Below are 15,347 nucleotides of genomic sequence, written 5' to 3'. Positions count from 1 at the left end.
CTAATCCTTGTAACTGCACTATTCCACTGGGCTCCCTCTCATTCACACACATTTACTCAGTCTTGCTTCTACTGACTTTCATTCCTCTTCTCTCCAAAGCATATCTCCACCTCTCCAGACTAGACTCAACTTGCTCTCTACTCTCACTACAGATCACAATGTCATCTGCAAACATCATAGTCCATGGGGATTCCTGTCTGATTTCATCCGTCAACCTGTCCATAACCACTGCAAACAAGAAAGGACTCAGAGCTGATCCTTGGTGTAATCCCACCTCCACCTTGAATGAGTCTGTTATTCCGACTGCGCATCTCACTGCTGTCACACTATTCTTGTACATGTTCTGCACTACCCTAACATACTTCTCTGCCACTCCAGACTTCCTCATACAATACCACAGCTCTTCTCTTGGCACCCTATCATAAGCTTTTTCTAAGTCCACAAACACACAATGTAAGTCTTTCTGGCCTTCTCTGTACTTCTCCAACAGTATTCTCAGCGCAAACATTGCATCTGTAGTGCTCTTTCTCTGCATGAAACCATATTACTGCTCACAGATCTTCACCTGTTTTTAAGCCTAGCTTCTACTACTCTTTCCCATAACTTCATGCTGTGGCTGATCAACTTTATGCCTCTGTAGTTACTGCAGCTCTGCACATCACCCTTGTTCTTGAAAATAGGAACCAGCACACTTTGTCTCCACTCCTCAGGCATCCTCTCACTTTCCAAGATTTTATTAAACAATCTGGTTAGAAACTCTACTGCCATCTCTCCTAGACATTTCCATGCCTCCACTGGAATGTCATCTGGCCCAACTGCCTTTCCACTCTTCATCCTCTTCATAGCAGCTCTCACTTCTTCCTTGCTAATCTCTTGTACTTCCTGATTTACTCTCACCACATCAACCAGCCTTTTCTCTCGCTCATTTTCTTTATTCATAAGCTCTTCAAAATATTCCCTCCACCTTCTCAGCACACTCTCCTCACTTGTCAGCACATTACCATGTGCATCTTTTACCACCCTAACCTCCTGCACATCCTTTCTAGCTCTGTCCCTTTGTCTGGCCAATCGGTACAAGTCCTTTTCTCTTTCCTTACTATTCAACTTCTTGTACAGCTCGCAATATGCCTTTTACTTCACTTTTGCCACTTCTCTTTTCGCCTTACACCGCATCTCCTTGTACTCCCATCTACTTTCTTCATCTCTACGACTATCCCAAAACTTTTTCGCCAGCCTCTTTCTCCTTATGCTTTCCTGGACCTCTTCATTCCACCACCAAGTCTCCTTGTCTTCCTTCCACTGTCCAGATGTGACACCCAGTACTGTCCTGTCTCCCTCACCATATCTGCAGTACTTTTCCAGTTGTCCAAAATTGCTTCCCCTCCAACCAGTGCTTCCCTCACTTGCTCGCTAAATTTCACACAACAGTCTTCCTCCTTCAGCTTCCACCATCTGATCCTTTGTTGAGCTCTCACTCTGTTCTTCTTTTTTACCTCTAAATTCATCCTACAAACAACCATCCTATGCTGTCTAATGACACTCTCTCCTGCTACCACCTTACAGTCTCTGATTTCTTTTGGCTTGCATCTCCTATAAAGAATGTAGTCCACCTGTGTGTACCTTCCTCCACTCTTACCAACATTCAAAGTCCCCACTCTCATTTCCACCCTTCTAGTTTTCTTCTTCTCCCGCTGTTTGTGGAAACGTTCTCTTCCTCTTCTTCATTGTCTTCGCACAGCAGTAGCCCAATTTCCACCGGCACCCTGTTGGGCAACAGCACCACTGGCGGACGTTGTTAACCCGGGCCGCGACTGATCCGGTATGGAAATCCTAAATGTTTATATTTTTCTTTATCAACCATGGGCACAATTTGGTGGGGGATAGGGGGACATGTCCCCCCACCTTTTCAACCCAGGGTGACAGAATATGGTATGTCCCCCCCACCTTCTGACATATATGTGTGTACTTGAAACATGCTATGCCAGTCTTATGTGCAAACCATGTCAGTCTTATGTGCAAAACCATGTCAGAATAGTATCTTTGTTTCTGCAAGTTTGTATTTTTAGCAGCATTGACTTGTTTACAACACCTGTTTCTTGTTTGTCACATTCAGAATTTTCTGGGACTGCATTTGCCCAGATTTGAAACCAAAAATAGTTGCCTCTAGTGTCTACACATAAGTATCAATGGACCATATGCTAATTTACTAAATTCTGAAAGTTAGAAAAGGAAATCAGAAAAGCTATCTGGGACCTCAGAAAGCCCATCTGCAATTATTGCTTGATCTCCAAAATCAGTCTGTGCAAGCGAAATTATGTTCAGTATGAATGTTGTCATTAGTGCCACTTCAAAAATTAAATCCATGATAAGTAATTTATCCTAAACTTATGATCTGTTGTTTTTTCAAACTTATGCAAAAACAAATCTTGAGAAAAAAAAATACACTATGCGATAGTTAGTAATTATTAAGAGCCTGTTCTTTCATATTTATGAATACATTTTACCACATTGCAGTTGTTTTTTTAATGAAAACTCAACCTATCATTCTTTTTGAGTTCTACACATGTGGTGATACCGTATTTACACCAGGATGTTAATAAAATCAATGCTGTCTATTCTCAGAATAAAGTACTTATATCCACAGTTTCAAATTGTATAAGTCAAATAGTGTCCACTTTATGGTCTTCTCAAAACATTAAAATTACTGTTCTGGATGCTCAGAATGAGCATCTGAGCTTATCTAGAAACCATTGGCTTTTGGGGCCCTACAGCGGCCCCCCAGACCCCTGGCCTATAGGCGCACTTTGACCCCCCAATTTCTAGTTCTAAATTGCTCCCTTGTCATCAATCTGTGTATGTTGCTTTACTTTGGGGTGTTTATTTAAGGCAAAAATTCCTCAAAAACACCTCAAAGGTCATAAAGTATGAAGAATATTTGGCTTGTGGACCATTTTGAATGTAGAAATGGCACCAACAGTGGCTGTTTGGTATTTCTAGCGTACAGTCGATACTCCGGGTGTGAGATCAGCTTTTGTCATGGTGCGTGAGCGTGAAAGTGTTGTGATTATTGTGTTCAACAGTAAAGAGGAAGTCAAAGGCGTGTCATTGTCGAGACAAAGGTGAAAGTTAATCGAGATGATTAATGTCGGTGTGATTAAGTTGTGATCTTTGAGTAGATTGATGCTGACGTCCCTCACAGTTGTTCGGAGCTCTTGCAGTGCAACCAGACTATATATTAAATAAATCTTATTAAGCCTCATTGTACAAGAGGTCGTTTGATGTGAGGATTGTCCATCATCACAATCAGAAAATGGATTTAGTTTATTTTTCCCCACGAATCATTGTGGTGGTCTTCAAATGAGCCGTTGTTGTTGTCTTGTCTCTTTTTTGTGAGTCATTGCATTTATTTTGCTTCTGTTGCTGATTAAATTACACACTCTTTCTCCTCCTCTGTGTGGGTTGTTTTGTGTCTTGTCATCGGCCCGTTGTGTAAATCTGACAAATTCCCTGTAGCGTTTAACCCGCCCCCAGATCTGGTTTCTTAAAGGCTGCTCCCAAAACGTAATGATGGCATATTTCTGTAACACTCATGTGCAGCCAATTTCCAGTCATGGCTCAAATCTTCATAATGACTCCGTTCTAATTCAATCCAGCAGCAGCCAGTGCTGGAAACAGCTCAGAGAGACCTGGAATCACTGATGTCAGGTCTGTTTATCTTATGATGTAACTGTAGCTGGTGGAAGCTGGACACAGGTCACCTGGAAGCTCTGAGCTTCACCTAGATTCCGTATTTGTTAGAATCGACGGAGTGCGCTAGTGCAGTAGATAACTGTGATTTTGTAGCAGAACCGTTCAGCATGAAATCTGACTTGAAGGTACTTTGTATGTCACTTTTATAGAAGAAAGTGGTAGCCACCACAAAAATCCAATATGGAGGTCATCTGGGTGGGGGGGTGGGGGGTGGTGGCAAAAGCACCTCATAAATGACAGAAAATCATCAAACTTTATCAACAAACTGGAAGGATTCCTGTCCATGACCTTGCTTCATCCTTGGAACCAGAGAAAACTAAGGGGATGTTCTTCCTTGCTTTCACTGATGATGATGATGATGATGATATTGTGTCAGGGTTCAACAGCAAAGAAAACAAGATAACGTGGCAGACATGCAGCGTGTTCACTGAGGCCTCAGCAAACTTTGAGAAACTCAATCAGTGTCCATCTGACATTGGGGAGTCTGTTCTACAAGATCTAGAAAAGTATAACCATTTGGTAGATAACGCAAGACTTGATCTGTTCATGTGGAAGCAGAGGTCATCTGATTTAATCACGCCAACACTACGTGTACTGAAGGAACATGCCAAACGTGCTGCCTTTTAAGCACGACATATTTGGGGCCAGTCCATTGTTCATCAACAGGAAATTTTGTGTCCTTCCAAGGGAGAATGTCTGAAAGATGGTAGCAAGCAGAAAATCCTCTGGACTTCCAGTCTTACCTATTTCTAAAAGCTGCTGGTAGTTGATATAATGTGGCTGTGAGATTGAATGTGGTGGTGGAAGGTGCAAATGTACAAAAATCACAGCAGGTTCTACTTCACTTTGCAGTTGCCCTCATAATATTTAGCGAAGAACACTGACTGAACTTTGGTGATACAGACTTTGTTATTATATCAAGGTTTTGGACAGTTTTGTTCCTTAAGGTGTACACTGTGCATAGTGGGTTAGCAGTCTATTAGTCACCATCTCCTAAGACCTCCCACATAGACTCCATCAGGAAAAAGGCACAGCAGAGGATGTACTTCCTTAGACAGCTCAGGAGGTTCAACCTGCTCCAGGAACTGCTCATCATCTTCTACACATCCATCATCCAGTCTGTCCTGTGCATCTCCATCCACATTTGGTTTCCCTCTGCCTCCAAACATGACAGTCTGATCTGCAGAAAAAAACTAATTGGAGCCAGCCTGTCCTCCATCCAGAACTTATACCGGTCCAGGACCAGGAAGCAAGCTGGTAACATTTCTGCAGACCCCTCACACCTTGGATGCTCACTGTTTAAACTCCTCCCCTCTGGTCGACGTTACAGAGCTCTGTATGTCAGAACAACCAGACACAGGAACAGTTTCTTTCCACAGGCCGTCACACTGATAAACAACCACCTTTCAGAGTGGCCTTTTATTGTGGACAGTCTAAGGCACACCTGTGCACTAATCATGGTGTCTAATCAGCATCCTGATATGGCACACCTGTGAGGTGGGATGGATTATCTCAGCAAAGGAGAAGTGCTCACTATCACAGATTTAGACTGGTTTGTGAACAATATTTGAGGGAAATGGTGATATTGTGTATGTGGAAAAAGTTTTAGATCTTTGAGTTCATCTCATACAAAATGGGAGCAAAACCAAAAGTGTTGCGTTTATATTTTTGTTGAGTATAGTATTCTTTAAATATTGGAGTTTATTTTGTTTCGTGCTTTCATTCCTATTAAAGTCCTGTGTAAACAGTTACCATAATTATTATAATGAATAATTAAATTTCTGATTTTCTTTTTTAGTATACTAGTCACACCTGAATATAAGTCACAGAGCCTCATAAACTAGTTTAAAAAAGTGACTTACACTCCAGAAGATAATGTGTGTACAGAAAACCATATCTGAGCAAACCACATCTCACACAGTAAAATCACCAGTGTAAAACTAACACTGACAGTGTTGAATTAACACTGCTAGTGTACATGTGGTCCTACTGTAGTCAGAGTGGAACCATATGTACACTGTCAGTGTTAATTTAACACTGGTGGTTTTACTGTGCAGGAAGCCATATGGCGGCCATTTTTTCAAGATTAAATTTTTCGTTGCCTGCACCTTTTTCTGTAAAATATGGCATACTATCAACATTTCCACCAAATTTCAGGCTGGTGTCACTAACTGAAAGATCCTGTGCCTTATCTGCTCCACTGTAGAGCTTTTTACGGCTCTGTGCGGACCAAAGTGAGGCACCGCCAAGAACCTCTCACAGGTATAACCACAGTAATCTGAGCGCGGAGAGCTGTGCCACTTAACGCTGGAACAAGATCAACATCGAGGCTACAGCCTGCCCCATAATGAGACCCTCCGCCGCATTTGGTCTTGTTTGCCAAATACAAAAACCAGGCCAAATAGGAAGAGTTACGAATATATTTCATACAATCAACAGTGGCATGAGGAAAACCACAAACTCTGACTGAAAAATCTTGATGTAAACTGCGTTTCTGGCACTTTGGAGGCGCACGTTGTTATCTAAGAGTAGAAACAGTGATCTAAAACTTGGATTATGGGTTGGAATTTGACCATTTATGAGCTTTAAGTGCTTTCGGTCATCTTGCTGCGAGCGTTTCCGCTCTGTTATTTATTTCTCAGCAGGCTTATATCTCAAAGTGAAGGTGACACGAGGATATGTGGTGTTTCCACGTCTTCCTTTAACTCTTTGCTTCCACTATCAAAGCTTGCAGCAGCAGTAACACCCACAGTGTGACAGAGTGTCAACGCAGAAAGTTTTTAATCTGATATTGTTGGTGACAAGTGCTTACTGGCGTGTAGAGCAGCACTTAAAATGTCAGAGTTGTGCTTACCTCAGAACAGCGATCAGCTCACATCAAATATCTGTGGCCGCTGCTGCCGGTTCTCGGAGGAGGCGGCAGGAGTTTACTATTAAGATGACATTTGTTTTTGCCCAAAAGCACTGCATCCAAAGGTCACTGGCTTATAATGACTGTTTACCGCTGTGAAAATATATATAGTTGAAATGTCATGACATTATTATAGCAGTATTTCATCAGGCGCTGTCATATTTACCCATTGAACGCACATTAATGTGAAACACTGGTCGACAGGTTTACTAGTGGCTGTGACGGATGAGCAAAAGAGGATAATATCCTATTAGTTCATCTAGAAGAGAACTCAGTGGAGTGCATGATGCCATCAAGCCTCATGACAACTTATCTCATAATGTTACAAAGTCTGTTTTAAGAGACACCAGGTTCCACTTCTTTGTGTGGAAACATTTTTTATACACTAGCAGTCAAACGTCTGAACGGGACAAAGTGTGTCCAGACTTTTATCTGCTTGTGCACATGGTTGGAAATAATAGTACTAACAATAACATCAGGGTGATGGTAACAGTAATTGTGACTCCCTCTCAAGTGGAGTCACTGAAATCTTCTCTCCAAATCGAACGTTGAAAACTAATAGGAGACTGTAGTCCTGTTTGGGGGCGGGCACTAAAGGGATAAAATATGACGCATATGACGTAATTTCTCTACTTCCAGGGACAAAAACACGTAATTTTCAATGGGTTTTTGGACAAATTACACACAAACAAAGAGAAAATGCAAAGAAAAATGTGGTGGGAAAGTGGACATATGTTTCGGTTTGTTTATGATCTGGAGCTCAAACATGTCGAGGCGGTTTTGCAGGCGAGAGAAAGGAGCTACTCTGGTTAGCTGTGTAAGCTAACACTTACCGAGACGACATCTCCCACTCGCTTCGTCTTTTCTTCTCCACTGGGAACCAAAAAAAAAAAACTTCACAACTGCTTCGGTGATTTCAGCTGAAAACAAAACAGTACATTTATCTATATGAAGTTATGCTATGTATATATTAAATGAAGGTCCCGGTAAGTAGTCAAATCTGCGATATCATGGAGGGTTCAAACGAGACTGCGGTCTGCTATAATACACAGTATACACCATGTTAGCAAACACAGCAGTAAAATAACACCAAATGAAAGTAAAATACAGACAGATAAAATAGCTCACTGGCTGCATGCTACAAAAGGAAATAAATCATCTAAGAATGTTCTGATCTTCGTGTATACACTACACATTTCTCTTCATTCTAAAGCGTTCATAACTTGTTTTAGTTTGTTTGATCATCACATGCGTATTACCACACTAGCTTGCTTCTTCTTCCAGTCGCATTCTGAGGGTAACTCAGTGGAGGCTTCAAAATAAAGTCCTTTCAAGTTTTACCAAAATAAAACTATAAAAAAATATAAAATATAACCCAAGCTACGTTATCTCTTATTAAATCCTTCTCCAGCAGAAAACTTAGTAAAAATATGTAACCAATATAGGAGCAACCGTTACAATAATTTTTGGTGTTGTTGTTATTGTTAAATCAGCCACACAGGGTGTTCAGCCAGTGCATTCTGGGTACCTGTCCCAAGCCCGGATAAATGAGTAGGGCTACGTGAGGCATAAATTTTGCCAATCCAAACATGTACAATTCCACAAATTAAATTTCGTACCAAATCGATCAAGGTCCGGGTTAACAACGACTGCCACCACTACTGTTGTCCAACAGGGTGCTGGCAGAAATCGGGCTACCGATGGGTGAAGAACAAGAAGAAGATGTGGAATGGAGGAAAGGTAGAATTGTGGAAGTGAGAGCCGAGACTTGCACTATGACTGGTAAAGAGAGTTAACTGAAAGGTAGACATACTGCATGCACAATAAACCAAGTGGAAGGGAGGTAAGGCCAGGACCATCTGAGGTGGCCACAACCTTTTGTATTGTGGTGTGGGTGGGAGGAGAAATGGTGTTGGGGTCATTTTTTAGGAAGAGTATATTAAGGGCATGTTGGAGGTCAAGTGGGTGTCTGACAGGGTGGATATTGAATGGGTGATAATGAATGCCATCAGTGCATAGGTCCCACAGGGAGGTTGCAAGATGAAGGACAAAGAAGATTTCTGGAGTGAGTTGGATGAGGTGTAGAGGGTGTACCAAAGAAAGAGAGAATGATGATTGGAGTGGACTTCAGTGGGCATCTTCATGAAGGGAACAGCGATGTGATCAAGAAGTAATAGGTCCATATGGTGATAGATTCTGCAAAACAGATGGAAATGCTTCTTGTCAATACTTATATTAGAATTTGAGTGTTTGCTTGTATTTTTTTAATGGTTGTTTTCAGGTCAGTTTTTGTGTGCACAAGCACAGTGTATCTGCAGAGTGAACCTAGTCATGTAAGAAGTTTGTGCCATTTAAATACCACAAATGGCGGCTAGTTTGCTGATTAGCTGTTTTACGTTGCAAAATCTCCGCCCATGTAACAAAATTGGCAAAATTAGCACCAGAATGAAATCTGAGAAAGCAAAGGGACCGACAGCCTGCTGCCTGTTAATCCCAGAGCGCCGGCTTGATGATGGAGTGTCCTAGCAGTATTTCAGGCTCAGTCAGGACCCGTCTGTCCAAAAGATGGATCTGACTGAACGCTCTCTGCCTTCAGTTGATTTATTTATTAATTTTTTTAAACTGTCATTTAGGCCTCCCTCCTACCGCAGTTTTGTCAACTGATCTCACACTGCAAACGGAGCGTGCCCGACTCACCAAACACACTGCTGTAAATGAAAGCGAGATGCGTTCAACATCTGAAAGTGTGATTCTGATCCATCTGAAGAGGAAGAACTGAGACGTCTCACTTGTCAGCCGTCCACAAAGGAACATCAGTGAAGAATGAGCAGGTCTCAGCTGATCTTTGCCCTCACACAGAGGCTGTGACTTGTTTCAGGTCCTCTCTATAGCCACAGTGCTGTCATAGATGGAACCCAGCTGGCTCTGCCAGCAGTGTGCTGAGCAGCGAGGTTCCTCTTTCTGAAAAGTGTCTGTCAGAAACAGAGCGGCTCCAGTGTCTGAGCAGCACAGCTGCGCTACAGAGGACACTTTCATTCTTCTTCCTCAATGTGCAGCGGATGCAGTGCAGACTTTCTCTTTATTACGCCAGGTTTTCTTCTTTAAAAAAAGAACTCAGTTCCGCTCAGAGAATGAGGCTTTTATCTGAGGCCAGCGGAGACTTTAGCAGCTATCAGAACCCTGAATCTAAACCGAACAAATCCAGGAAACCCTTTGGAGTTTGCGTTCCCAACGTGCTCTGAATGGGAATCTGGTTTTCTGTCCTCCAGCCCCCAAAAACGATGAGAAATTTAGTTTGAATAATTTATTAGCTGACAGAAAAGCAGTTGCAAATAGAATTATTTTCAGATGATTGAAATCTGTTTAATGCTACTCAGAGATTTGCTCTTAAACCTCGGCTGAACCAGCGCTGAAGCAGAAAGCGAGCTGCTAATCCTTGTGCCGTGTTTACTTTGGCACCGTAAAGTATAATTGCATCTTGGATTTTAAAAATGCATAAGTCCGCTCTGGTTTTCCAGATGAGTCGCTGAGCTTTGACCTGCATTTTTAACTGTGCACCAGCGTACTGTCACGGCTACGACAGCGTCCACTTGTAAAAGTATTAAAAAAAAGAGAGAGAGAGACTCGAAGGCATAGTGTTGGGGCAGACGGCCCCTTTAAACATGTGGTATAATGATGTTAAAATCACACAAACAGCTGGATGTTCTTCACAGACAAGTGACCCAGCAGCGAAGAACATCTTTATTTAAGTGGGTTGTTTTAGGAGCTTTATTGGTTTATTAACAGGAAGCTGGAGGCAGCTGCTCTCCATTATTATGTTCAGCTCATAATTCCAAACCTACTTTCTAATTATGCTTCACGTGTTTGTGTTTGTCTGTTTCAAGGCCCACGAGTAGATGCAAAACAAAGAAAACATAATGAGATGAAATGTTTTTCATCTGCCTATTTGCATATTGGCAGGAATAAAAAAACACGCAAATATTCATCAACCTCTGTGGTCTGTATTTTAATGCTGACCTTTGCCACTTTGTCCTGTAATTTTATGCAGGTTTCCTGCTATGATCATTTAGTTAATTAAAGTGTAATGTCCTACACCTTCTTCCTAAATAAGCTACAGATCAGTGGAAACATTTCCTTCAAAATTAATCTTAAAATTTTTATTTTTTTAATAAAATTTATAAAAAAAAAATAGTTAAAATAAAAAAAAATCCTTGAAGGGCAATAGAGAAATGTTGGGAATTCTTTTCTTCACACTTAAGCAAAGTGAGCGAGTCTGGAAATTGAGTGACGTAATTATCATAAGCTGCTGCAGTCGCTACTGTGTTATCAGTGAGTAGTAGTAATAATAATAATAATACTCAAAATAATAAAATATCTACAAGACTGGAATAATAATTGAAATCACAAGGTGGGTAGCAGCCCTATGAAAACCAGATGAACATGTATTAACATGATTCATTATTTCCCCCAAAAAGCTCAACAAGTCCCATTTTTAAACAAGCCAAATGAAAACTCACTAATGTAGTTGATGAGACGGGTGATCAAAACAAAAAAATCGATACTCGTATCCTAAAATTTACAGTTGGAATAGATGCTCATTTGCAACAGTATCGATACCAACAGCGCCGTCTTTGCGTCCTCCTGTTAATGCAGAATTTCACACGGCATGGCAGCACACACACAAGCACACAGCCCCTCCCCTCACCCATTTACCTGCTGTTAAATTACTCCAACAACAAAAACAACCTGTTGGCTTGAAGTGGTTGAAGAACCAACATTTCGTAGCACCTTGCAAGGACATACAGTGGAGTCAGAGACAGTCAGCCACAATGCAGCATTCCTGTTGGTAATAAAAATGAAAGCTGGCCAAAGACAAAAGTCACGGAGTGGTGTTAGATATGTGAGATTGCACTGTGTCTCATTTAACTGTCATTTGGTGCAAAAGCTGTAACTTCCTGGGCTTCAAACAGCTTCACTGTGTCATACTAATGCTGCATTCAAGACAGCTTGGAAAACTGTGTTCACACGATGAACTCAGAAAGCAATATGGAAGCGTGCAGTACCACATTCAGAACAACAAACAACACATAACTAACTTGTTAATAAGTGGTTTGGGGTTTTTTATGCACTATGACTAAGTTTACATGCAGCCAATAACCCTTTTATAACCGGAATATTAGCAATAACCCGGTTGCGCACGGCCATGTAAACACCCGCAAAAACCCAAATATGACCCCTGGGTTACTCCTTTTCTAACTCAAATATCAGGTCATATAAACACACATCGGAATATCCCCATAGAAAGGAACATTATTTTGTGTTCCGCGCATGTCCTATCCGCAAGGAATCTTGGTCTTTTGAGTACAGCAACTACTTGTATGTGGTGCGCGTAACACACCGGACACCACAGAAGCAGAGGAAAACAAGCATGGGGAAATCCAGATGCGGCAGCACAGCACCACACTTTTGGAGTGAGGAGGAAACAGAGTATTTCATTAGCATCATGAAAGACATGAATATAATGTCTTTTATTGACGGTAGAAAGTACAGAGATAGCGACATTTACAAGAAGGTGGCTGAAAAGTTACACGAAGCAGGATTTGCATGAACGCCAGACTAAATCAAGCACCGGTGGAAGACGTGTGTCGCTGTTTAGATGAGGATATTCCAAATGATACCAATGACCATGTATACAGGAGTAACTCTGTCTGCTTAAGCATGTAAACGGGTTATTTCTAATGATTCAGAAACCGGAATATTGACCTTATCCTCAATATTAACAGCATGTAAACATAGCCTATGTCACAGAACCTAAATCTCTCTCTCTCTCTCTCTCTCTCTGTTCTTCTCCTATACTATAAAAGATAGAGCAACATGTCATATACGAGGTGTGTCAATAAAGTATAGGTCCTTTTTATTTTTTCAAAAACTATATGGATTTCATTCATATGTTTTTACGTCAGACATGCTTGAACCCTCGTGCGCATGCGTGAGTTTTTCCACGCCTGTCGGTGACGTCATTCGCCTGTGAGCACTCCTTGTGGGAGGAGTCGTCCAGCCCCTCGTCGGAATTCCTTTGTCTGAGAAGTTGCTGAGAGACTGGCGCTTTGTTTGATCAAAATTTTTTCTAAACCTGTGAGACACATCGAAGTAGACACGGTTCGAAAAATTAAGCTGGTTTTCTGTGAAAATTTTAACGGCTGATGATAGATTTTGAGGTGATACTGTCGCTTTAAGGACTTCCCACGGTGCGAGACGTTGCGCAGCGCTCTCAGGCGCCGTCGTCAGCCTGTTTCAAGCTGAACACCTCCACATTTCAGGCTCTATTGATCCAGGACGTCGTGAGAGAACACAGAAGTTTCAGAAGAAGTCGGTTTCAGCATTTTATCCAGATATTCCACTGTTAAAGGAGATTTCCTGTGCGGCGGCACAGGAAAAACACCTCCGTGTTGATAACCATTTGTAAAATCCAGGCAGCTTTTGATGGCTTTCAGTGGAGTGAGTATATGAAAATTGTTTAACAGCTGGACATGTTCCAACTTGTCCTTAAGGCTTCCAACAGAGGTGTTTTTCCTGTGGCGGAGCGTCGCGGTGGCTGCGAACCGACGCTGCAATCCGCCCGCACGTCTTTCATTAAAAAAAATCTCCTTTAACAGTGGAATATCTGGATAAAATGCTGAAACCGACTTCTTCTGAAACTTCTCTGTTCTCTCATGATGTCCTGGATCAATAGAGCCTGAAATGTGGAGGTTTTCAGCTTGAAACAGGCTGACGACGGCGCCTGAGAGCGCTGCGCGATGTCTCGCACCGTGGGAAGTCCTTAAAGCGACAGTATCACCTCAAAATCTCTCATCAGCCGTTAAAATTTTCACCGAAAACCAGCTTAATTTTTCGAACCGTGTCCACTTCGAAGTGTCTCACAGGTTTAGAAAAAATTTTGATCAAACAAAGCGCCAGTCTCTCAGCAACTTCTCAGACAAAGGAATTCCGACGAGGGGCTGGATGACTCCTCCCACAAGGAGTGCTCACAGGCGAATGACGTCACCGACAGGCGTGGAAAAACTCACGCATGCGCACGAGGGTTCAAGCATGTCTGACGTAAAAACATATGAATGAAATCCATATAGTTTTTGAAAAAAATAAAAAGGACCTATACTTTATTGACAGACCTCGTATGTACCTTATAGTTATGTTGCTGTGTTTTTCTTTTGCACTACGTCAGACACTTTAACAATGATGCTGTTAGCGATGTTATTATTTTTGTTGTTATGTTGTTTATTTTCAAAATACGCTTCTTAATCTTTGTCTTTCCCCCCAATGATATCGAACATGGTTTTGAGTATTTTCCTGGGTATCTGTATAGAGTTTGGCAGCCAGTCTATTCTGTGTGAACCTCATCACATCAGATCCCAGAAGCTAAGCAGAGTGGGTCCTGGTTAGTTCTGGGATGTGAGACCTATTGTGAAGACCAGTGGTATCCTTGAAAGAATCTGCAGAATGTGTTTAAACACGTCAGCATTTCTTCCAAAATTTAGCGGCTGAAATGTGACTGTGATCTGCCTGTTGACACTTTCTGTCTTTGTATCTTTCTGCATGTTGCAGTTGACAAATCTGACGGAGATCCACGATCAGATCAGTGGAATGGCTCGGTGTCCCTACAACCCCCTCCACAACTCCACCGCCCTCATCACCTCCAGCGGGGAGCTGTATGCAGCCACAGCCATGGACTTCTCTGGGCGAGACCCCGCCATATACCGGAGTCTTGGCGGCCTGCCACCCCTTCGCACCGCCCAGTACAACTCCAAGTGGCTGAACGGTAGGAGCGCCAAGGGTTAGGATCCAAATACACATTTCCTCTTTATGTGCTGGGTTGTTATGAAAATGACATTTACTGTTTTTTTTTTTTTCTTCTTCTTCTTCATCTCCCATTTGGGCACATGAGGTACTTTATTTAGCTGAGTTGGTGGTGGGCTAAAGGTTAAAGATGCAGACTTAAGACACGAGTTTCACCAGTGTAGCTGAGAGAACAGCTTTTAACCTTCGATGCTTCCAAACAGATCAGACTGTGACTGTACTGGAGAGCTAGAATTCAGTAGAAAGGTACCTGCCTGCTGGAATCAATACGCTCGTACTTTTTTAAGCATTTTACCAGAATTGTTTCCATAAGGCAAAGCTCTTTTCTCACCTGAGGAAAACCCTTCTGTTGACCCAGAATGGTCATTTTGGGTGAAACTACTGTTCTGGGATGGTTCACACCAAAACAGTCTTAACTGGGCAGAAGGAAATGCCATAGAAAAGCTTAAAGAGAGCATTTAGTGTAAGTGAACATCATAAATGATAAATGAACCATCTTGGTTCCTTTTTTAAATGAAATCCTAGTAAGAAAATTTTTATTCCCACTTAGGTAGAAAATAGTGAAAAAAAAATGAATGGGAAGATTTTCTACTGTACTTTCTTCATAGTCTAGAGCAGGTACTTCAGTGGAAAAGGAGCTGACCTGCCATTATGTCGACCTGGGTTTGAAAACATGGGCTCATTCTACTGGTCTCTGTCTGTGGACAGAACATTTAATATGCATTGTCTCAGTCCATCCAGCTATAAATGGGCACCAGCTTTGACTGGGGAAGTAACTTGTCATAATGGTGTCCCGTCCATGGGGAATTGTAGACACAATCTGGTGACGAGC

The 15,347-nt window shown here is 41.9% G+C and overlaps 1 protein-coding gene across 3 annotated transcripts in view; it reads left to right on the top strand.

The window, feature by feature from the left end:
• Positions 1-15,347, top strand: part of sema5a (sema domain, seven thrombospondin repeats (type 1 and type 1-like), transmembrane domain (TM) and short cytoplasmic domain, (semaphorin) 5A) — a 447,076-nt gene that overhangs the window by 215,100 nt on the left and 216,629 nt on the right. For all 3 annotated transcript variants that reach the window (XR_004557944.1, XR_004557932.1, XM_034159873.1), the window contains exon 7: positions 14,264-14,477. Coding sequence is in view for 1 of the 3 variants with exons in the window: in XM_034159873.1 (XP_034015764.1) it covers positions 14,264-14,477 (214 nt within the window). In the remaining 2 variants the exon portion in view is untranslated. The remainder of the gene's footprint in view (positions 1-14,263; positions 14,478-15,347) is intronic.

The sequence above is a fragment of the Thalassophryne amazonica genome, chromosome 1 (assembly GCF_902500255.1).
Source record: "Thalassophryne amazonica chromosome 1, fThaAma1.1, whole genome shotgun sequence".
NCBI lineage: Eukaryota > Metazoa > Chordata > Actinopteri > Batrachoidiformes > Batrachoididae > Thalassophryne > Thalassophryne amazonica.
The sequence above is the reverse complement of the archived record's forward strand: the minus strand, read 5'-3'. Positions and strand labels throughout refer to the sequence as shown.